This window comes from Platalea leucorodia (genome assembly GCF_965183815.1).
Source record: "Platalea leucorodia genome assembly, chromosome: 9".
NCBI classification, from domain to species: domain Eukaryota; kingdom Metazoa; phylum Chordata; class Aves; order Pelecaniformes; family Threskiornithidae; genus Platalea; species Platalea leucorodia.
This window is the reverse complement of record NC_138831.1, coordinates 35,196,460-35,220,615: the sequence shown is the minus strand read 5'-3', so window position 1 is coordinate 35,220,615 and position 24,156 is coordinate 35,196,460. Positions and strand designations below refer to the sequence as shown.

Below are 24,156 nucleotides of genomic sequence, written 5' to 3'. Positions count from 1 at the left end.
ATCTGTGTAAAATAACCCAATGGCCATATATTCCAGAGCAAAATAACATTTTATAAAAGACCAGGATTGCCTATGTGCTGAGTCGCTGACTATCTCACAGCCAAAAGTGTGTGCAAGCAGATTACTTCCTGTGAGCTGATTGCAAACCTGATTACTTCTCTGCATTTCATTCGCCTTGTGGTTTTCAGAAAGCTTTTTTATGGAACAGGTATTTCCCTCAAGCTGACAGGATACACTTCCTTGGGACAAAAGAGACAATACCAAAAATTATATACTGTATGTCAAGATTTGCTGCAATGAGATATCCAGATGAAAATCTGTATTCCAGATTGGATTCCAGAGTTGTTTATGTTGCATTTTCTCCATGTCATTCTTTGGTCAAGAATCTAAGGAATATAGTATGAGCACAAATCTGTAAGTTATCTCCATGGATAAATCCTTGTAATACAAGGGAACAGGACTGTGAAAGATTCATGAACTCAAATGAAAAGTTTTCTAATTAGCATTTCTGTTTCTAACAGCTTTATATCAATTAATTACAGTGAAAAAGCCCAAATCAAGGTGTACAGAAACAACCAATGACATTATTGGTTTATAGTCACAAAGAGTAACTTCAAATTTTAGGGGAAATGCTTCTTCATTTCACTTAGCCGAACAGTGGTAGTTCATCATGTCCAAAATATATTTTTCACAAGTGACCGAATGAAAAAATCTAAGGTTTTTCTCAATCCAAGGCATCTTTCAGACTACAGGAGTTCCACCGTCCTGTGGCTTCCAGCACACAAACTGCCGTGACTAGTACCACACCCAGCAACCTTTGCCTCCCAGTGCCCCATCCTCTCTACCAAAGCAGTAAGAAGAATACACAATGAGGCTCAAACATGGCTCTTCATCAGTAGCAGGACACCTTAATCACTGTTATATCACATCACTGGGAGGGACTTAACATAGATTAAAACTGTTTTTCAACTCGGACAACAGGCACCTTAGAAATAGATGCATAGCTGGGTATCACTAATTTACAAGCAATATGCCATAATAAACAGCTGAACAAGCAGGTGTTTATTTTTTCCCTCGGCCTTATTTACACATTTGAAAGACCTCTCAGGTAAAGGCTAGAGAATGTGTAGATAATGCAAAAACTTTCATCTGCGCTGCATAGCACATTCTATTTGCTTTTAGCAAGTCCCAAGGCTGTGTACAGTAATTGCAGAAATGAAAAATCACCACACAAATTCAGCTCTAAGTCTGGAGCCATTCTTGAGGAGTAGAAAAGGAGTGATATGAATAGATCTGCGGGATGGAACTTGACTAAAGAAAGACAAGTATGTTGTAATCACTGATCAAAACCTGAAGATTGTCAATAGCTAAGATCTCCTTTTTACAGATACTCAGCTACTACACTCATACTGCTGCCTGATACCAAGAGTAACAGACTAGTATAAAGCACAGAGGCCTGCATCCTTTGGTGGTTGTTCCAGAAACTGGTGACATAGCCAGACTAGGTCTGCACAAAGTACTTTGGTACGGTAGTTGTTAAGCAATAGTGCAGAGACAAGACATTAGGCAAGATACCAGTTCACCGAAATAACTGCCCTACAGGAAGGAGACCTTGCCAATGGAAACAATCACTTTTTTTATACCCGCAAAGGCACTTCACCTTTCTGGTCAATCTGTCTTACTGACAGCTGCAGTTGTTGAAGACTTAAGGAGCTAGACACTAGTGGCACTTACATGGCACAGTATTTTAAAATCCATACAGAATTAGAAAAGTGTAACTTCAAGAGTTTATGAATTAAATATAAAGGCACTTTTTGGCAGTCAAGTGTATATATACTTGCTGCCTGAGGACAGGACGTTAGTCAAAAGTACAACCGAGAGAACTTAACAGTGACTCTAATATATTATGAATGGACTGAAGTAATTACAAATATACGTTAGAGTGCTAAGAAACTGATGATAAATGGGTCTTCAAGAGTCTGTTTCTTTGTGAAGTTATTTTTCTTATGTGCATGTTTCACTGATTTAGCCATCTAATTTAAGGCAGTCCAAAATACCAAGTAAGAGTAAGCACTCAGAAAATAATGCAGCAGCTGTATCCATACTGGTCAAATATGTCCAGTAATTGCCTGTGATTGATTTAATTTTCATTAATTTCACAATACTAAGGCTGGTATGTTCTTTAAATAATTATCTGATGAGCAGGTGCAAAGAATAGTATCATTAAAAATTAATGCTTTAAAAAGATCATCGTTTTACAACAAACATTTTAAAAAAGATAACTGCACGATAACTGTAACTGAAAGGGTGTGAGATTTAACCATAGTCTTGATGTACTCAGCAATATAAAAAATCATCTCTAGGAAGCTAAAACCTGCTGTAGTCAAAACAGTAACACTGTTCGAGCTCCATCCGAAGACTGACATTGATGCTTTGAGTAGAAGAATATTTGTTATCTACGTCCTAGAAACCCTGATTGTCTGTTTGCCACACGTGTACAGGATGCACAACAGGCTGTTTTGTAATAGGTGTAGACACAGAGCCGGGCCTGAACCACCACATTGCAATTGTAGTATTTATCTTTGCAGTTCTCATCTGTGGAGAAAAAGGAAGAAAGAGAGAAGAAACTGAAGAAAACAGTATTAGAGCAACAAATAACCAATCCCCTTTCTTTTTACCATGTAAAATCCCTTGGGCCTGTATTTAAACGTTCATTGTCAGGTTAAAATAGGCTACCTATGCAAATAAGCTAGATTATTCAAGATTTTCTAGATGTAATATAAAGATATATAAAACCGGGGAAGAAATGTACCTATCCCCATTTATAGTGTTGTGGGGTTTTTTTGCCGTTTTTTTAAACCCAAGATTTGTCTTGAATAAAGATGTTAGGAAAGTCTCTAGTGTTCTTCACTTCAGTACCTGTCCATACTAATCTCATGTGGCAGTGTACAGATGGCACCAGAAACTGCAAATGTTACTTTCAAGTACTGACAAATCTAAATACTGGAAAATAGTAAACCACCTCCCTCCTTACAAATATTACAGACAGTTTAAAATAACTAGATTAAAAAAGACAGAAGTTGGTGTTCTTAATGTTCCCCATTTTCTAACCTGTCAGGATGTGGTCTATTCACATTCTGAAGTTTTCCTTTACAACCACTAGGGTTAGAAATACTTTTAAAGCGACAACTAAGATTTTCATATGATCAGGTATGTCATCACAGAGACTGAGGTATTAAGGAAAAGACTGAATGACAAAACACTAATAGCAGATGTAAAAATGAGCAATTCTGTACAAACCTGTTTTAAATAAAAAAATAACAACACAAACACAATAAAAAAATTTTAGTAATATTGCTATACCTTTTTTTTATATAGTTATCTTAAGTTGAAGAATAATTCTCAAGTGAAAACTGTTGTAGAACATACGAGTTAAAACTGTTTCTAAATACTTACATCTTCCTTTCCCTAGTCATTCTCATTACTATTAAAATCAAATCTGTATGGATGAATGACTAATTCCAATGCCAAATTATGTGTATGTGTACATTTACTATATATAAAAGAAAATTGCTTAATTGCCCTTAATGTCTTAGTAATGTTAGTGGTTGTTATAGAACCTGTTACCAAACACAGTATATCATACACGATTCTTTTTTTGTTTTAAAGACTCTGCCAAGAGAAACCTTTGAGAATGCAAGGAGGCTGCATAAAAATACCCTGTATGTACCATTTTCACAGAAGAAGATTTCACACATTCTCAGCAACTTTAAAAGTAAGCCAGTTTCTTACATGTTACAAAGAAAACGTTTTTAATCAGAAATGAAAACCTACTTTTACACCATAGAAAAGAGCTGTATTTTGTGTAGAAATAAAACCCTGAACTTGATAAAGAAAATACACTCTAAAACCTCTGCAAGATTAGTAAATATTTTCTCCACTAGATGGAGTTCCATAGTTAAAACAGAAGCTTCCTCTCCCTTACCTATTTCAGGGGTACAATCTTGTGTGTTACACGGTTCTTTTTCTTCAGGTTTAAGCTGTGGATCACACTGAGTACTGGCTGTCATGTCATCCGATAGACATCGTACCTCTCGAACCCGAAATCCTCCTTCACAGGATTTGGAACACTGAAACACAAAAGCTGAAGTTCATGAAGACCATATGAGATGTGCAAATACTGAAAGAAAAAAATGGGAACCTTGAAGCCAGACCCAGGTATTGCTGTAGCCTTTTATCAACTTCACCATTTCTGTTGTTTTTTGTTTTCTAACTATAAAGCCCTTAACATACAGGTGCAATTTTGTTAAAGGTTCAAAAACATTTTTGACCACAGGGGCAACAACTGGACAAGTAAACGTGGCAGACACTGAGCAACTGAAAGCACGGTAGAATATTTCCCTTTCTGAATTTATTAGTTAGCTTCTTGCTTCTCTAATCAGTCTTGTTCTTCTCTGCTTATTTATACATATGTCCCAAACGTACTCTTTCCACAGTGTTCACATTTCTTACTTCAAGAACTTACTGCGCTGAACTTTACTACTTGACTGCAATGCCCTCCACTGCCCTTTTGCCTCCATTTATATACAATCAGGAATAATTTTAATTGCCTTTTTTCTAGCGCTCAATTATTTTTCACTTCTTGCAGCACAACAATTTTACTAAGCATTATCCGTTTCTTTGAATTTCTAAAGAAAACATTTCTGTGCTCCTTCAAAGTCTGTTATGAAGCCAGAGACTTTTGTACTTGCTTGTCACGGTATTTTTAAAGCCAATTATTACACATTTCTGCCCATACTGAAGTAAATCCCCTGTTGACTTCAAGAGTTTCGCCTGAGTGAGGTCTTTGAGATTTGGCTCACTGTCCATTTTGACCTAAATGCTCACAAACTTAATTAAACCTGGGTCATTTATAATGATTAAAACCTTAATAGCCCCAAACTAGTAAGAATGTTTTCTTTCTGACTTTTTTGGCATAAGTATTTCTTCTCCTAACATTGCAAAAACAACTTATCACTATCATAAAATCAGATATTATAGCAAACTAACCAAAATAGTCCCAATAATATATTCTTAAATTGCTCTTTCATCTTTCAGTACAACCTTTCCCCACTTTAGAAAAGACGTAGCCCTGAGGTGGCAGTAATAGAACACTTACGTTTTTTTATATAATCACTCTTGTTACATGCCTGTATAGAATATTGTAATTATCCCACATCCAACAATAAGAACTCCAGTTCAGGTTTGTAGAGATCTTAAGCACTTAAAATGGAACCAAGACAGAATTTAGATGTTACATACAACACACTATACACAAACCCCAGCATTCTGTGTTAGCCAGCCATTTATCTCCATGGCTGAGAGGCCACGCCATTTATCCTAGGTCACATAAAAAGTCTGCTAAAAATACAAACTGGACAGGGCTTTGAACCAGCTCTTCTGCTTACAGGTAACCCAATAATCCTTTCTCTTCAGGTCTAACAGTAAGAACTACCACATACTCTGGCGATACCAGTAACAGAAGGAGTACTGAAAAACGCTTAGAATATGATCTTGTAAAACCCCAGCTAACATACGTCTTTGTTCCTACAATGAAGATGGTCACAAAGGCTTAGACCTTTAAGGATTTTTAGACACCAATTCTTAGGAAGCAGGCACTTAGAAACTAACTAGGGATCTCTAAATACCTATCAGATTCTGAGTCTTAGCACCTTGTTACTTCTATGCCTGCCAAAGAGACCATATATTTCCACTTTCAGAAGGAATCTATCTGCTGCATTCTGTGGTTGCAGACGGCTGTATCTCCTGTGGCTACACACCTGAAGTTTCACATTTGAAAATGGGTTTGCTAAGGGGAAGTTATTTAATCCAAACTAACAGCTCAGTAAAGAATCCAAAGAATTTCCAGCAACATCAAAGAACATACTTCGATCTACATGGCTTTATTATGAGTCTAACTTGGATGTTGTTTTCAAATAAACATCTATATCTGCAATTAAGGAAGAAAAATCAGCATTCCCTTCAGCTGATTTATTTTGTTAAAACCATTCTACCTTCTTTTCTGCTTTCTAGTGCTGCTAGTAGGACAGTCAGATAATTGAGCATTTAGTAAAAGGGAAAACCACAATAATTTTGCTCTTTCATGTCACATGGATGAGGTATTTTCAAAGGTTCCCGACTAATGGAACTTAAAATGAAGGCATCTGAGGTGCTTCCACATTTCAGAGCTGTCGTTGTGAATTTGATTTAAGGCTCAAGGAAGCCACCATTTTTTATTTTATAAGATGACAGTGGACTTTCTAGTTTTCATTTAGGACAAAAATGTTGATTTTATAAAAATCCAATAAGCTTTGTCAGGTATATGAAATGATGGAAAGATAGATGAAACCAAAGCATTTTCTGGCACTGCTGAATGTAGCTGGTCCACTTCCAGGGGAAATTGAAGATACATAAAGCGCTACAGTAGGTTTTCTCTCAGTAAAGTTCGAAGTATTACAGTGAAGAGTTTACAGTAAAATATTATGGTAAAACTGACTTTACAATCTGAATACATCCCTCATTCTCTATTGAATGCTCCTTAATTTTAATGAAACCAGAGGTCTGAAAAGAACTGCACGACATAGCCTCATTAAGGGGCAAACCAACTTCATAAAACAGGAAGATTCTTGGAAGAAGAGATCAGTGATGAAAAGACAACTATGCAGTGTCTCCTTCTGGTCAAGATACTTCCTAACTTTCCTAAGCTCCACTGGGTACTGAAGAGGATGCTTTCTTTTTAGTATCATTCCTGTGCAAGATTAAGTCCATTTCATTTTTCCAAATGGTGTTCCCTTTCCATATACACGGAAAAAGGTGTATCAAACAAAACTAGTTATAGAAAAGCATGATAGACTTACTGTGCTCCATTCTGTATGAAACCACTTAGATCCACAGGGTTTGAGGTAGCAGGATTGCTGGCTGGGAGGTTTTTCCAAATATGAACATTCATAGGGGTTCAAAACATCAAAATTACCTTCAGTTTTCCTAACACAAATGACTTCTCTCTGTTGAGTCCCACTGCCACATTCAGTAGAGCACTGTATCAGAGAATAAAAAACAGTGGCGGAATTTGTTATTCTGCTGATGTCCTTCAACTTGTTTCCAAAGTAACATGTTTCTCCACATTATTAGTTTCTGAAATAAAACAACACACGCACATACACACACATATACTTGCATTTTCAATTAATATTCAAACAGGAAAATGTGTAAAGTTTTGTTTATTCCCTATTCTTGGACACATACCTAGACACTAACATCCAAAATCCATTTCCTTACTTTTATATGTTCTTTCCTCAGTAAAATGAACTTAGCTGTATCTTTCCTTCCATCACTGGCATATGTATGACTTGAAGAGAAAGGAAAAGGGTAAAGTATTCTTTAAGTTCCTGCGGTAGGGTTTTTATCTTTCAGAACCAGAATAGTAGCCTAGATAAATCTTGGGTTATTATTATTATTTGTATGTAGTACTAACATAGTAGCCAGCAGTCCCAGTTAGGAACCAGGACATGAAAATGCTGAAGGATATAGGAATAACTTAATTCATCAAGTGACTACTGACTATAAGTGCCAGGTATTCGGTATTTAATTTTTAATCTTAGAAATGGTTACAGTGGTTAAAACTGTACTTCTGTGAATTTTTATTCCACATGGTACCACAGACTCAAAACATATTTCTAATTATTTTTATGAAGAAGATGACATATGACTGTAAGGGTGCTTTTGGAGAAATCTAAAAGTGTAATTTTACCTGTAGCTACAAAAAGAAACTGGTATTTAGTTTTTTTAATAAAAAGAGAAGCCTAACTTACTTTCTCCATAAACAGTGTTACTGCTTCTTGCTGAAGCAGGATTGTATGCACTGCACTGAAGCTTTGAGGTTATAAGGTTAGAGCACAGTTTTGCAGCTTTACAAATCCCCGCATTCTGTGTGGTTTTTAGAAAATGCCTTGATCTGCCAGGGTGTTCTTTTCATGTTTGCAAGTATCTATGTGATGCAGTGTTGATTCCAGTTCTGAAAAGCAAATTTGACTCACATAGACGCTTACTGCCCATTTAAAGGTTAAATACACACACAATAACCGTTCCTGGCACTTGTAAAAAGGTTTTTATAAAATGATTCCAGCAACATATTCGTTTCTACGTTGCATAAAGGACTACGATTTTAAAGGCTTTTTCTAGCCTAAACCAAGCAAATGTTATTAAAAGTGGGGATTTTGTTTATATTTTGGGTGGAATTTATGATCGCTTTACCAGATACCCACAAAACCCTTGAGCTGAATGAAGAACCTTGAGATGAATGCACCCAAATAAATTCTACAGGAAATACGTAACTGCACTTTCTTTAACACTGAACATCTCTGTCACTGTTCTCTTTTAATGGTTCCCCCAAAAGACAATATCTTAACATTCAGCCTTAGCTCTAGCAGAGCATAATACGGAAGATCATCCACCAGTGCTCTCTCCTGCTCTGGTCTACTGACTGTCTGCTTTCATTTTGGTATTTAGAAGTCAGGATTTGGCTGGTAGAATAGATGTTGTCAGACACTTCTTTCAGGTAACATACAGCAAAGACTTTCTACCCTTGGTATGCATCAAACAACTCAATCTCATGCAAAGAAAGAAGGCGAATTAGCTTAAAAGAACAGGAAATTGTGAAGGATGGAAACTTTCTTATTCAGAGCAGAATGGGGAGAGTTAAGATGACCTTACTGAAGGCTTCTCTCTGCAGTAGCAAGAATGGATACAAAGCTCCTATTCACCTGCATGGAGTGGTGTAAGTAACAAGGCCCAGATTTTATCTGTTATTAGAACTGCAGCTAAGTATGTTTTAAATCTGAATTTGTTATTACTCTTATACAATACAAATAATTATCACTTACACTTGAAAGCATTAGCATAGTAGTAGCCCTGTAATCTCCATCTCAGCTGTACCAGTTTAATTTCCAACTCCTTATCACCTGGAAGGATCTTGGAATCTGAAATGCAGTGAGTTAACAGCACAGCCAAGAGACTTTTCCCTAACAACTCGATCAAGTGCTGGTACCAGCAGTCCAAAAGGCTCTCTAGGCTATATGAGAGCTTACACAAAGGGACAGAAATGTCTGGGCACCAGCTGACAGCTGCTGAAATGCCTTTGTTCCTGACAGCAGGAATGTTTATTTAGAATGAGAAGGACTATTGAGGTGTGGATCAAGGGAAGAATTTACCTTGAGGAAAGAGCATCAGGATACAGGCCACTGACCAAATTTTGTTCTTTTCACCTGTTATCACAAATTTCAGCACAGCCATACTGAAGCTAACTTTTAGGTTTAGCCATTGCTTTTTGTCTTATTTATCTTTTGGAAATTATATACATATATATACACATACATATATATACATATCTCTCTCTCTCTCCATGCAGATATGCATGATCACAAAGGCTCTACTTTAAAAGGTGCAAATCTGTTGCTTTAGCGTTCACCTGAATATGCTAAGCAGCTTTCTGTTAGCTTTCATTTTATCAATACACTGGGTCAGTAGATGAGAAATAAAAATGAAGATACAGAGGAAGAGAAGAACAAAATCTTATCTTCATCAAAGTAAGAAAACAGCAGGTGCTGGAAAGTAGTGAACATCAGCTCAGCAAAATACAGGAAAAAAATATCCAAATACTCCACAGCGATGTAGAAATACCTTACAGCGCACATCTTCATTGCACAAAAATACATTTTTTAAATTAAAATACCAGCAGACAACAAATACATAGGTTAGATATAGAGCTTACCTGTGTCCAGCCCCCAGCAAACCACTCCACTTTACCAGCACAGGGTCCATTATTACAGGCCGTTGTTTCAGAGGGTCTGTTATTGCCACAGCCTTCCAGAGGCAAACTGCTGACATGGTTCGTCATACAAACCACTGAACGTGTACGGACTCCGTCACCACATTCTGCAGAACACTGGGAAGCAAAAGACAGAACGTGTTCACTAATCTGTCCTCCAGGCTGCACAATGAAATGAGGAGAAGCAACAATCATGAAAGTAAATGAATTTATGCAAGTCGATTATTATTACTTGTAATTCAGTTGTAGCAAATCATCTTACAGTTTCATACTTTTGAATACACTACAAGTAGTACCTGTCCTTTACAGTCACAAATGAAAGAAACTGAACGATTAGGGAAGAAAGAAATCTCTTTTTTATAGCTTTTTATTAGCCTTCTTATTTTTCCTTCCTTCTTTCCGTCTGTAAATTCTTCCAGTTTCATTTTATTCATCTTTTTCCATACCAATTAATAGACCCGAAAAGGGATAATTTCAATAAGTAGCTTTTCAGACAGCAGTCATATTTCGGCCTTTGCCTTGTTCTGTGAGTTTCTCCTCCCACCATTCAAACTGTCAGCCAGGTGAACTCTTACACTGGTTAAAAGGACGAGGCTAGGAAGACTCTGAGGGCAGTGGCATTGGTAGTAAAACAACTGCATAGTGCATCCTGGAACTTTTTCATATAACGAGTTGACAGAGTATGAGATCACAATAAAGTAGAGAAATGTAAAATTTTTTGACAGGTGGTTTCAAAAGATTCAGGTAAATCCTCCGCAAATAGCTGTAACTTCCATTAATTATTGCCCAACTTGTTTCAATTTTAAGTTACTAATTAGTTTTAGCAGAAGAGGTGGCCATAGAAGTTTACGTAAATTCAATAATTGCTTTCTAATGATATGACTTCCCAGTAACTAACCTTCACCACTCTCAACTTTCCACTGCTCAATTCTGCAAGCTTAATTTGTTGCTTAATTCTTTCTTAATCTTCCCTTCCTTTCTTTTTCTTTTAAAATGCATTTGTCATTTCATGTCTAGACCATTAAAATAAAGAAAAACCCATGTTCAGCTTGCTGAAAGATACATATATAATTGAATTTAAACAATTACAATTACATTACATATGCAAAGAAAACCACAAATAAGTATGTAGCATATGGGAGAAAAAGATGCATTTGATTGACATCTCAGATTTTATTTTTAACATACAATGTAATTAGTTAGGAGAAACTGTGTATTACTTCCATAATGAACAGTACCCTTCTTGTGAATGAATGTAACCCTGTATTGGAACATTTTTTTAAATTTTATTGAATAAAAGTAAGAATGATTCAAAGAACTAGTAATGAGACACAGATTTGACCACTGGCTTGATTTGGCTCCCATCGGTAATAATGTAAGGGTTCACATCCAGTAGTTCAACTACAGAACAGCAGATGCCATGATAGCACCACTATTAGTAACGGATTAACCAATACAGTCATGCATCTCCTCAAGAGAGAGACCAGTGACTGAACGTACAATTGGTTGCAAACTACTCTTTACTCACTCGCACTGAAGAACACTGGCTATTTGTGTGAAACATGTTATATTTATTCCACAGATACAGCATAGAAAAACATTTTTCCTATCAGAAAGTTGGTTTCTTTCACAAAATGTTCAAAGAGAAGGGCAAAGCTTTACTGAAGTGGAATCCCTAGAAAAATAAAGAAGTGATTCAACTTTTTACAAGTAATTTTTTTAACAAACAAAATACAGTTTTGGAATAACTGGAAATTCAGAATGTAAAGAGATGCTTATGTACTCCACGGGAATAGGAAAAAATTGCTCATAGTTTGGAATGGTTTCTTCCTCCATCTGCAAGATCAAATAATTAAGCTTCTCTTAAATGATGCCTGTAAGTAACATAATGAACTTTTTGTTGGTGGCGCACAACAAAATTTTCCACTTTCACGCAGATATGTAAAATATACTTACCCCCTCAGCAAACCAGATTTGATGGCTAAGGAGGTCTTTTCAAAGTAAACTGGCAAAATCTTGAAAATACAAGAATGATGTAAATTGTGCTAGTAGTGAACATTTTCCTGTTTAGTAAATTAAAACTAAACTAAACTAAACCCATTTCAAACAGTCCACTCCTAGGTAAACTGACTGTTTAACTGAGCCCCATAAAATGGCTACCTTTCAAACCCACTGTACAGAAATAAATTTTGTGGCCGTTCATATTTTATCCTTGGCAAGTATGTTCAATTACATTATGCATAGAGAACTATGCACATACTCTGCAAATACTTTTCTTATTTCTAAGTAATTTTCATTTGACAATCTAATTTGCTTTTCTGCCTTGCAAACCGGAGCTGGGAACAAGTTTAGTCTATAAAGTCATCCAGAAAATCTCCATAGTCTTATGTTTTAAATGATTATGCATGAACTAGGCTTACATATCAAATAACAAAGGAAATACCAAATGGGAAGGTATAGGGTTGTCCCACCCTCTGCTGCAAGATTTTACTACAGATTAACTATCCTCAAAGGATTTACAAAGCAAACTTAAACCTGAATGTTTCTGCGTTAAGTATTTGGGTTTTCATGTTTTTTTTCTTCCTTTCAGTAAAAATCTTCCATGTGAAAGCCATGATTTCCAAAGCCCAAGGCAGGGAGTAGGGAGTGTTTGGATAATGAATCCTCTCCCTTTGGTTTTCACAACTGACACACCCACTACTTTCCATTTTATGCCATTGATTTGTTTCATTAATACCTAGTAACAGCCATAACCTAACATTGTATGACATGAGGAACTTGCACAGGCTGCAAGTTCTCTGTTCTGGTCCTATTATTAAAGATATTTTGTTTCACTGTCTTGTTTTAATTGGCAGAAATTCCTCAGAAACCTTAGTCTGTGGAACACCCTCCCTAGTTTTAAGGAGTCTGCCATTTCTCTTCTTCCTGAGGTCCTTCCCTCATGAGTTCAGTTTCAGAAGCTTTCCATTCCCATTAAAAACTAAAAATGAACACCCCCCTCCCAATCCAGTGCTCTGATAGTTGTCAGAAAACAACTGTAACAGCAGTCCAGGAAAATAAGGCTAGTTCCTGCAAACTTGGAAATGCCTGAATTTTTGTCACAGCCACAGGGCATGGTAGAGCAAAAAAAAACCCTTAACAGTGCCAGTTCCCTTTCACTAATGTGCCAGCCCTACTCATTACCCTCAGCTGGGGCAACAGACCACAAGAAAGAGGCAGCAGGAAATCTACCAGAACTGGAGAGTCCTTTCACCCAGGTCTCAGCATCATTGCTAGCCTTAATTAACTTTTTAGATAGCAACCAATTGAGGTCCAGTAAAACATCCCCATTTGTGCAGGATTTCTGTCTACCACGCTTAAACTTTCATCATCTGAATTATTCCCCACAAGATAGTAAAGTTTTTTATGAATCATCCTCCTGATGTTACACTACTGCAAAAAATAAAAATGATGATCTATGTTTGAAATACATTTATGAAACTCCTTAGCATTATTTGACCTACTCTGAGAAAATCCCTTTCAGAAGGGATTTTAGAAGGATTATGTAATCTTTGTTTTCCCAATAATAAACTAAGAATTGTATTTCAGAAGCTCACTTCTGTCACAACTCCAAGACCGGGGGCAGATTTTCAAAGGACAGAAAACTGTTGAGAACAGTCTTGATTTCGGGGGGGGGGGGAGGCAACGGGGGCAGGGGGTGTAGTCAGAAATATCCTTATGTAATCCTTAGGTATTGCCAAAACACTTTCTGATACCTGGATTTAAATTATTTCCCTTTAGAGCGCATCTATGCATACAGTAGGTGCTGGATCACAAGTCAAACCATCCCTGTATTGAGTCTAGCAGATCCATGATATCCTTCCAAGGTAACAAAAGTTTTGAAATACGGTCTTAGAATTTTTGGACAGACTTCTTCACTACTCTGGCTCATACAATAAATATCACTTGCCATGAGAGCTGTAAGGACTTCTCAGGGCCTGAGTGCACCAATATGCCTTACTGGCCCTGACCAGCCTCACCTGGGGCCTCCACTCACACCCCTGCCCATGGCCCAGGGTCTCCATTTAACCTCAGCCCTGGTCCATCAGTCCCTGTCTGAGCTTTATCAGAGACGTGCCTGTCCCCAGCCACAGCCTGGGCACAGGCCTCGTTGATCCCTCACCCTTGGACTCACTTCCCAGCTTGACCTTGACCCTGCCTCATTACCATGGACCTGCCCCAGGATCACTGGGCTGTGTCCAACCCTGGCCACTGTCACTGGACCTGAGCTGTGGATTGATTTCCCAGCTTGACCTTGGACCTGCCTCATCACCATAATCTTGCCTAATAATCTGGACTTGTTTGCCCCTGCCTGCCACCTAGGAGCCTGCTCTGCTGACCTAACTGGGATCCTGTGGGCCCTAGCTGGCAAGGCGCCTCCCTGCCATGCAGACTTTCATATGCTGATTTTCATCTAAAGCAGCTGAATTGTGGCAAAGAAAGGTCAGCTCTAGAGAAGAAAACAGATATGTCTGTAGGTCTTGGCCACCCTTCTATCAATGTCTCCTTCAAAACCCTCCTGGCTGTATGTTTCATTACAAATCACAAAGTGAGTTACATATTTATACATAAAGAATGCAAAACTTCTATTTCCATATGATTCCCACATGAAATCAATGGAAAGGGATATTTTATCTTGTTTTCATTTTATACTTAAAACAAATAAACGGTGATAATCAAAAATAATGAAAAGCCTGCACAAGCTCCATGGTGGTCTCTCTTCCCCCCGCCCCCCCCCCCGGATCCAGGAGATTTTACGTGAGCTATCCAGATTTAAATAAAAAACAGTGAAAGAGGACTGTGAGCCACAATATTCATTGGTGGTTCCACGTTTGACTGGTCAACAAACCCACTTGTACCTGTTAGGTAATGTTTTAGGATTGTGAGGAATAAAGCGTTGATTTTCGCAAAGCATACTACAGGTCTCTAATGGAAGATATTACAGAAGCATCGCTGTCTCTCCTTTTAATGAAGAGTGAAATCCAGAGCATGTGTTTGATCTGTTTTGATTTTGTTCCCTGATGTGCAGCATTTTTTCTTTCTTCCCAAGATTTTATTTTGGCCTCAGAATCTCATTAACATCTAAGAAATGTTTGTATTTTGGCTTCTTTTCTAAGTATGCTCTAAACATAGAATGAGAAACAAATGAACAGAGGAGATGGCAATGAGGAATAAACAAAAATGCAAGAGGGGAATGCTCCAGTTAGCTGGAAGGAAACACTGGTGAATCTCCCATTGCTGTAAATCAGAAGAATGCAGTTTCCCACTTCTGACCCATAGGAGAAGTAAACTTTCCAGCAATTAGAGCTGTCAAAGAATCAGTCATGTGAAATGTTTGCAAGAATCATCTGCTCCCATCAATCCAATTTTGTTGCTAAGTTCAGTAAGGTTCACCAGCTTTACTGATTAATGGATGCAGTTTGGTGGAACTCTGCCATTTTAACACAGTATGACATCCTAAGAGAATTATCAGACAGGAAGCTACCTTTCTACAAACGCACATAAAAATATCAGAAAAGTGTGTCCAGACTCTATATGATCAAAAGGGGTTAAAGATCATGTAGAAGACAAAGCCATGAAACTGAAGTTAATTCTCTTATTTATACTCAAGATAGAGCAATAAATGTAAAGACAGGAACATACAAAGTAAGATGAGTCTCGCGTTGCTGCTAGAGACTTCTAACCTGTAATCTTTCCCATTGAAATGAGTAGAAATTTCTGCTTCTCTCAAGATTGAGCCTGGGGGATGTGGTGTTTAGATCTACTTCAAAGACAAATAACAGAGCATATACTTTTCAGAAAATAAAGGTTTGATTCTTAAGGATGAATTGCTTTCCTTCCTTCCTTCCTTTATATGTTCCACCAGCGTGCACATGGTGGCCATACAACTCATAAGCTTTGCAGTTAAAAGTGTGTGTGTTACATACATACAATGGACTTTGATAGCTGTTTATCAAAATAGCTCAAATCAAGAACTCTATTGTTTTAAGAACATGGAGGGGTTTTTTTAATTACTTAGGATTAATTATAAGTATAAAGAATCAGCCTGTGCAGAAACTGAATCCAAGAAGGCCAATGCTATGGGGGAAACAGGTAGGCCATAAAATACATAGATCAATGTTGTGGGAAAACAAGACAGGAGCACGTGGCAAGAAGGCAGCCAAGTGTTATTTACGGAGTAAAGCTACATACAGCCCCCCCCGGGAAGCAGAGACAACTCCTACACACAACTCTGTATGTACTCGGCAGGTTTTTAAGTGCACATATGTTTTATTGCAGAAGTTACATTTAGGGAAATTTAATGATATAATCTTCCAGCTCAGAACCACAGAAACTATTAATGAGAATGAAGGCAATTAGCATGATTTTGCATCAATTAAAACTTTGCAAGGTTTCAGTAAAATAAGAAAACCCAAAATCTTTCCACCAATCCTAAATTAGATCCTGTCCTTTTCTTAAAACTCAGATGTGACTATTCATCTCTCTCTCTCCCTGTGTTAAAGAATACCCTTGTCAAATTCTGCACAAATATATAATCACAGTTATCAAATCCTGAAATTTAACATCTGTTGGCAGAAAAGACAATTGTAATTTTTATGTTACTGTGCTTTTTCTTGATGTTTCGCTAATTAACCAAGGCTACATTGTAATGCCCCACACATCACATAAATCTGGACATGGACGTTTGATACATCCCTTGCTGAAAGAGAAAGTATGTGCCTAACTGATCTCTGACAGGCCTCTGGAAATCTCTACTTGCTGCATGTGCAACAGTACACATGAAGTGTTTGCAAAATGGGTTCAGAAAAGTACAGGCCAGGCCTTCTGTTATGGCTGTAACCAAGTTTGAACTCAACCATTTCAAAGTTCCAATGTTCTCAAAAGTTATGATAAGTTCTTTTACCTCTTATTTCTAGACACGGCTGAAATGTCAAAATACAATGGGAAAGACTGTTCTGTGGTATTTCCAGCTGGGACTTGAAGTAGGCATGTAATAAATCTCACAAAGAAGGTCTGTTCTTGTGAGATTTCCACCACAGTTTTGCAGACTCAAGAGGTTTGAACAAGCTTTTTTTACGCATTTGAACTTTTGGCTGCTTATCTGAACCATTTGTGGCTGCCCATCGCTGATCTATGCTTATTGCTGAAGTGTGGCTTGGCTTGAAGTACTTTTTAAAGAATTGTTTGGGGAAATTGCACATGCAAAGTCCATACACCTGGGAATGCCCATTTCCATTCCATGACAGAATTCTCCTCTTGTCTTTCAATAGAAACACACTCCTCTGCAAAGAGAGAGAGACTTCTGATCCTAAAATACAGCCCTTGAAAGGCACAGTAAGAAACCTAATGGCCAAAGGCCTGACTTTGCAAAGCTATTGACTACTCCTATATTCCACTGACTTCCACTGGAACCACTGCCACTAAACATCTCGGAACATCCGAGTTACAAGGGATGCGTGAACCTTAGCAGATTCTGTACATTCTAGCCCAAATCTAATTTCTTCCTGAAATAAGCCGTTCCTTCCATTCTCTTTGTGAATCAAACTCCAAAGCTACTGCTGGCAGAACTGATACTGAATAATGCCAACTACAGTAGCAAGCATTTGGAAGAAATTAATTTGTACCCTTACATAAGCTGAGAAGTTAACAAAATCCATTCGTTACTCTCTGACCCTAAAATGTTTGTGGTAAGAAAAAGCTCCAACATTTTCCACATTACCTGCTTCGTTTTTATGTCTCGTTTAATACATATAAATAAGCACAGTAACATTCTACAGTCATAACCTTCAGCTACAAAAACTACTTTTAATTCTGCAGAGGACAAAATATCAATGTAGAGTAATGAAGAAAACATTGATGCTAGAGTCTTCATTGGAATGTATGTGCTTTATGTGGTGGAACTGCACTAGCTGATAGTAGCTGGGCCAGTTTTTTCAAGAAAGATGTCTTTGAGAGTAGAATGCATTTTTGTTTCTTACTTGTAAAATATCATTTTAATAGCACTGTACAAAGAACAGCTCTACAAGCTAAGGAAAAAAAAAAAAAAAAAAAGGCACTGCCATTTCCCTTACAGCAAAAACATTACCATTTGCACCAATACCTGTACTTTACCTGGTAACTTTCTGTCTGTGCTATGCAAGAGTGTACACTGAGTGAATAACAACTGGGAAAAAAAGTTCAAATGACAACAACAAGATTTATTAGTGTATGGGTTTTTTTTCCTTGATAAAATCTATTTGAGTTGTCCGGAGGCTGAAAATTTTGCAGGCCTTTAATTGTAGCAAGAGTCTGATCAGCCTTTTTAAAATTATGCGACAAATCAGGTACCTGTCCTACTTGTGAAGTTCCTCCTCCTTCTCTGCATCTAAAACGTGGAAAATCTTCCGAGTGTTCAAACTAATGCATAAACTATGATCCAGACATTCCTAGCTTTCAGAGATACTACCACAAAATGATCTAAATAAGGAATCCGTGGAGTTATGAATGTAATCTTACAGCTTCAACGATAAATTATATTATTTGCCTGCCAAAACAACCAGTCAAAGAAAAGGGAGATGCAATCAGGATTTTACAGACTGAAGGCTCAACTTGTCTACAGGTGAAATTGACACGCAAGCATCCACAAGAGGGACCAAAATACCAGGCTTTTCTTAGCCCATGTTTGTGAGCCTTTTAATGAAAGCATATAAATATCCCTACTGAACAACAGCTCTGAGCCCAATCATGAAACACGGTAAATCACCACTGTTTTTATTGCTTTCATGCAGAGAATCTGACTCATTGGAATAAAAAAATACATCCAAAAGCCTGAATCAACCTTGCCTGAGTTTATGAAGTTGTTCCCCTCTTTTCACAGCTATAGGATAATTGTTTTGTGGCTTGAACTTAAACCCAGACATCAGGCCTCAAACCTCCATCCCTTAAAAAAACAGTAGGGAAACTTTTAGAGTATGAATCTTGAGAGACTCAGGGCTAAGCAAGGCAGAATAATAAATCTCAGCACACTCAATATTTTGGGAAGTTCAGACACAGAGCCAATTCTAAATCCAGATGTTTGGCCATGTACCCACAGGCTTGCCCTTTCTATGCATTCTTGTATCTAACACAAACTCAAGACACCCTTGGGACCATTATTGTTTTGTTTGCTCTTGCTTATTTAACAGATCAAGGATAAACATGGAAAATAAGATCACTCCTTTTATGGCTGTACAGATGTCTATTTTTTAATTCTGATGCACTTAAGTTGTTTTAGAAGATTTGTCAGTACAAAGATAATGAGAAGCCTTACCCTGTCACTCCACTCTGTAAGGAACCAGCTCTTAGCACAGGGGCCCATGTCGCAGTTCTCAATATCATTTGGCCGCAGCTTCATGTTACATTCCTCGTCATCAACAATGTCTCCAAGGTTGCTGACACATTTCACATCTCGGGTCCTCTGCCCCACTCCACAAGGCACTGAACACTGTAACAAAACGAAGGTTGCATCAGGACTCTATGCAAGAACTGCAGTGGTTCATCAGGGAGCTGGGAATGTACAGCTCATTCATTGCTGCTAAGACATCTACAGAAGCTATAGAACTACTCTAGATTGCTAGGAATAAGGAATAAAAACACATTAGTAGTTTTAAATCATATTCTCAGCCTGTAGTATTCTACAGCATACTATGCAGGTACATTTGGAAAACATAAAATTACTCCCTATCTTCAACAGGCCATGCTGCACCCTATCAAAATGAACTGCTGGTGTTTGAACAGCAGGCTGACATATTCGGCATAATTTTGATCTTGACCTATAAGCACATATGAAACAAGAGAAATGCAAAGAAACACAACTTCTGAATCCCTCTTACAAGTAAAGGCCGCCTTCTCCTGTTCTCTTTTCTTCAGCCTCAGGGAACACTGACAGCTATTGATATCTCTGCCTGATGATGTGAAGCATCCAGATCATGAAGCAAGATGGGAACATAATTTTCTGCTCTGTACGCATGAAATGTTTTTATGAGTCCTGTAAACACTCTAGAATTAAAGGGGAAAATCTCTGGGAATTTGAATATTAAAAACTGCAGTACCTGCATACAAGGGTACCTAGCAGAGCTTCCAAAGGCAGCCTCATTGTTTTTCCCTCACTTTCGAACGCTTAATCATGTCTACTATATATATATATGTCAAAGTTATTCATCATGTAAAATATATTCCCTACAGCAAGACACCTCACAGACTTCATCTTCAGACTGCAGCTATTTCTTCAACTGTTCACTCTAGAACACTGGCCAAAACCCAGACTAGATGCGAAAGGTCATTAAGTACCAAAATACTAATAAAAACAAACATCCCATTCCTTATGTCATAAAGGAGGCAAGTTGTCCAGAGTTACTCTCGGAGTCTAGTCTGCTGACTCCAAACTTGAAATTACCACAATGCCATTTTTTCTCATCAGATTTAGATCAAAGTTTTTGACATTTGTATGTCAGAAAAAATGTTAAGCACATGAAGATCTTAAGATGGGCTTACTTTTAAGATCACAGACCTGTCTCCAAAGTGAAAATCTAACTGTACTTCAGTAAGCAGAAACACAAACAAATGTTCTACTGAAACCAGTTTGCAAATTCAATTGCTCCTTTCTTTATGTCGGATCTTCCTCATGCCAAGAACTTTAATTTTACTTCCAAGAGGAAATTAATCACAGAATTTTATTGGAATTACACTTATATTCAACCAGCTACAATTTCTAAAGCATTTGTTTAGCTTGATTCACCATATGCAGTAAACCTCTAAAGGCTTCGTACACCAGAATACCTTTCAAAATGCAACAACACACAAAACCAGCTCCCCTTTCTCATCATTAACACAATAAAATAATCAAAACTTTACCTTTAATATCAGTTTTACTGTCCTTTAATTCCAGATGGATTTTAATTCTTCATGAATAATGAATTAACCAACCAACATATCTTTACATTCATCTGTCTAGGTATTTCTAATTTTTTTGTCAGGAATACATCAACATATCACGGATACTTCATGACTAGGAAGCTAACAATGCCACCATCAGCCTCAGAAATGCAGCAACTAAGGGAGTTAACTCACACAGGCTTTACCGTGGGGGAAGACCCACTATAAAGCCACACGAAGTCTGCCGCATGACTCTTTAGCCTACTGTGACTGCGTGGATGGAAAGCTTGCTGCTCCTGCCAGTGCACCTAGGCCACGCACGACACACTGCGTGCTGCGACAGGCGTTCCAGCACAGGCTGGGGCAATTAGGAGCAAGGAAGCACTTCAGCAGAAATGAAAAGGAAAGTTTAGGTTCAGGGTTTAAGCTGGAATTTTTCCCCCCACATAATTCAGCAACTCTAAAATTTTTTTGCTTTGTTTCATGGCTAACTGAAAGCGATTTGTGTATCACTACACCTAAAGCACCATGATATTTTCTCTTTCACACAATGGCCATGAAAGTATCTAGAATGGTTGTTAGGTTGGCCAAACCTTTTGTAAGCAACATTGAAATTAAAGCTCAAAACTACCATCCACATTTATTTGAAAGCCTTGGCATAGCCTCAAACCAGCTACAGTAACAGCAACTACTACTCTATCCTCAATACATACATAAAGTTAAATAACTCCTGAAACTAAACACTACATGCTATGAGAAAGAGGAATAAGTTTGCCACCACAGGCAAACCTATCAGGACTCTCCCAACTCTACTTCATATAGTACTTAAAAAAAAAAAAAGCATTGCTCAGAAAGCTTGTATACTTCTGTACACACATATCTGTGTGTTTTGTACTGTTCAATCGCTCTTTTTCAGCTTCTTTCCGGTTATGAACAATAAACTTTAATGGTCATAATTGAGCAAGGCTTTCTTGATCTAAGATTCACATATTTCCAAGGCTTTTCACATTCCACTTCCCTGTTTTAAACAAAAACAATTTTCATGTTTGATTAGTGATACCTGGAAGAAAATTCATATTCTTTCCTGAGGTTTTATGCCCCACATTAATTAGTCATACTTACTGAAGTCCACTCTGTCCTGATCTGCCATTCACTGCAGATCTTCAGCTGGCAAGTACTGGTTGTCTCTGGTTTCTCCAGGTGATGACAGCGGTATTGCTGAACTGTCAAGGTACGATTGGCATACATTTGCCGGCATAAGATCTGTCGATGCTGCATACCAAGGCCGCATGTTTTGCTGCACTCAGACCACTCTCCTATATCCCAGCTAAAGGAAAAAAAAAAAAAAAAAAAAAAAAGAGGACATATTTTTTCAGTAAAGACTTCTCTAATACTAATCTTAACAGGACTTGAATGACAGGAGTCTGATGCTGGTACAGAATCTTATAAAATAACACTTAAGTCTCTGCATGCATAACTTAATCCTTTATGAAGATAATGTTATATACTTGTAACCAATCTTCCTGTAGTGGTTGATAATAATAAGCATACAAACAGATTGCACAGTTCATGGTTTCAAGACATATTACAAACATTAATTAAGCCACTAATAGCTGTTTGTTTTTTTAAAGAATCTATCTATAATACATATAATTACTCTAATGACACTTCCCAAAAATTGAAGATGTGTTGCATAAAGCTTTTCTGCAGCAAAGGCTTTAAAAAAGGACAATACCACAAAAATCACAAAATGCATCCAGGCATTCATTCATCAGTAAAATTGAAGTAGTAAATTATAAGCAATGAATAAATACATTTAATTTTAGAGATTAAAAAAATCATTTAAGGGATCTTCTCATTCCAAGATTTCACTGTATGTATTTAATCACTTTTGTATAAACATGTCATTTTCCCCTTTCCATTTTCATTTCAAGCATGAAGATAGACACAAATAAGGGAAGTATCTGAACTGTTCATTTTATTTCAGAACTCTTGTGGAGAGCAAGCAAAATCTCTGTACTCTTTTTAATAAATATTTACACATCTTTGTTTACATTCTTGATATTATCCTGTGTAAACAAATTAAGCTGAATTCCTATGAGTTGTTAGAAAGAAACAGGTGAGAAAAATGCTTGGTGAGAGAAGACATCTCCAAGTAAACGGCTTCAGGAGTTCCTGAGTATCTAATATACACTAGGAAATTGCTTGTCAGGCATCGCTAACACCATAACAGCACTTACACCATTAGAAACTTCCATGGGATAAGGAGTGGCCACTTGCTGCTCAGAAGAGAACTGAAAAATGCAACCGCAAGAGAGGTGGAAAATACAGCTGCTGACCTGAAATAAAGTTGCTATAATGGGAACAGGGTTTAACCCTTTTCTCTTCTTGGTATACACCCTGGATGAATTGACCTGGATTGATCGACAGCGGGATCGAGTGCACCCTCAGCAAGTTTGCAGATGACACCAAGCTGAGCAGTGCAGTCGACACGCCTGAGAGACAGGATGCCATCCAGAGGGACCTGGACAAGCTGGAGAAATGGGCCTGTGTGAACCTCATGAGGTTCAACAAGGCCAAGTGCAGGGTCCTGCACTTGGGTCTGGGCAACCCCCAGTATCAGTACAGGCTGGGGGATGAAGGGATTGAGTGCAGCCCTGCCGAGAAGGACTTGGGGGTACTGATAGACAAAAAGCTGGACATGAGCTGGCAATGTGCTCTCGCAGCCCGGAAAGTCAACCATATCCTGGGCTGCATCAAAAGCAGCGTGGCCAGCAGGTCGAGGGAGGTGATTCAGCCCCTCTACTCTGCTCTGGTGAGACCCCACCTGGAGTACTGCGTCCAGCTCTGGGGTCCTCCGTACAAGAAGGACACGGACCTGTTGGAGAAGGGTCCAGAGGAGGGCCACAAAATTGATCAGAGGAATGGAGCACCTCTCCTATGAGGAAAGGCTGAAAGAGCTGGGGTTGTTCAGCCCGGAGAAGAGAAGGCTGCGGGGAGACCTTATTGCGGCCTTTCAATCCTTAAAGGGGGCTTATAAGAAAGATGGGGACAGATTTTTTAGCAGGGCCAGTAGCGATAAGACAAGGGGTAATGGTTTTAAACTAAAAGAGGGTAGATTCAGACTAGATATAAGGAAGAATTTTTCAAAATGAGGGTGGTGAAACACTGGAACAGGTTGCCCAGAGAGGTGGCAGATGCCCCATCCTTGGAAACGTTCAAGGCCAGGCTGGATGGGGCTCTGAGCAACCTGATCTGGTTGTAGATGTCCCTGCCCATGGCAGGGGGGATGGACTGGATGGCCTTTAAAGGTCCCTTCCATCCCAAAGCATTCTATGATTCTATGACTTTTTTTTTTT

The 24,156-nt window shown here is 38.1% G+C and overlaps 1 protein-coding gene across 1 annotated transcript in view; it reads right to left on the bottom strand.

Annotated features, from left to right (window-relative positions):
- Positions 1-2,409: 2,409 nt before the first annotated feature.
- Positions 2,410-24,156, bottom strand: part of THSD4 (thrombospondin type 1 domain containing 4) — a gene marked incomplete at its 5' end in the record, with an annotated part of 307,113 nt that continues 285,366 nt past the window's right edge. The window contains 6 exons of the mRNA XM_082321424.1: positions 2,410-2,595; positions 3,986-4,130; positions 6,897-7,076; positions 9,809-9,982; positions 19,194-19,367; positions 21,920-22,124. Of these exons, the coding sequence (XP_082177550.1) occupies positions 2,453-2,595; positions 3,986-4,130; positions 6,897-7,076; positions 9,809-9,982; positions 19,194-19,367; positions 21,920-22,124 (1,021 nt within the window). The 3' untranslated portion in view covers positions 2,410-2,452. The remainder of the gene's footprint in view (positions 2,596-3,985; positions 4,131-6,896; positions 7,077-9,808; positions 9,983-19,193; positions 19,368-21,919; positions 22,125-24,156) is intronic.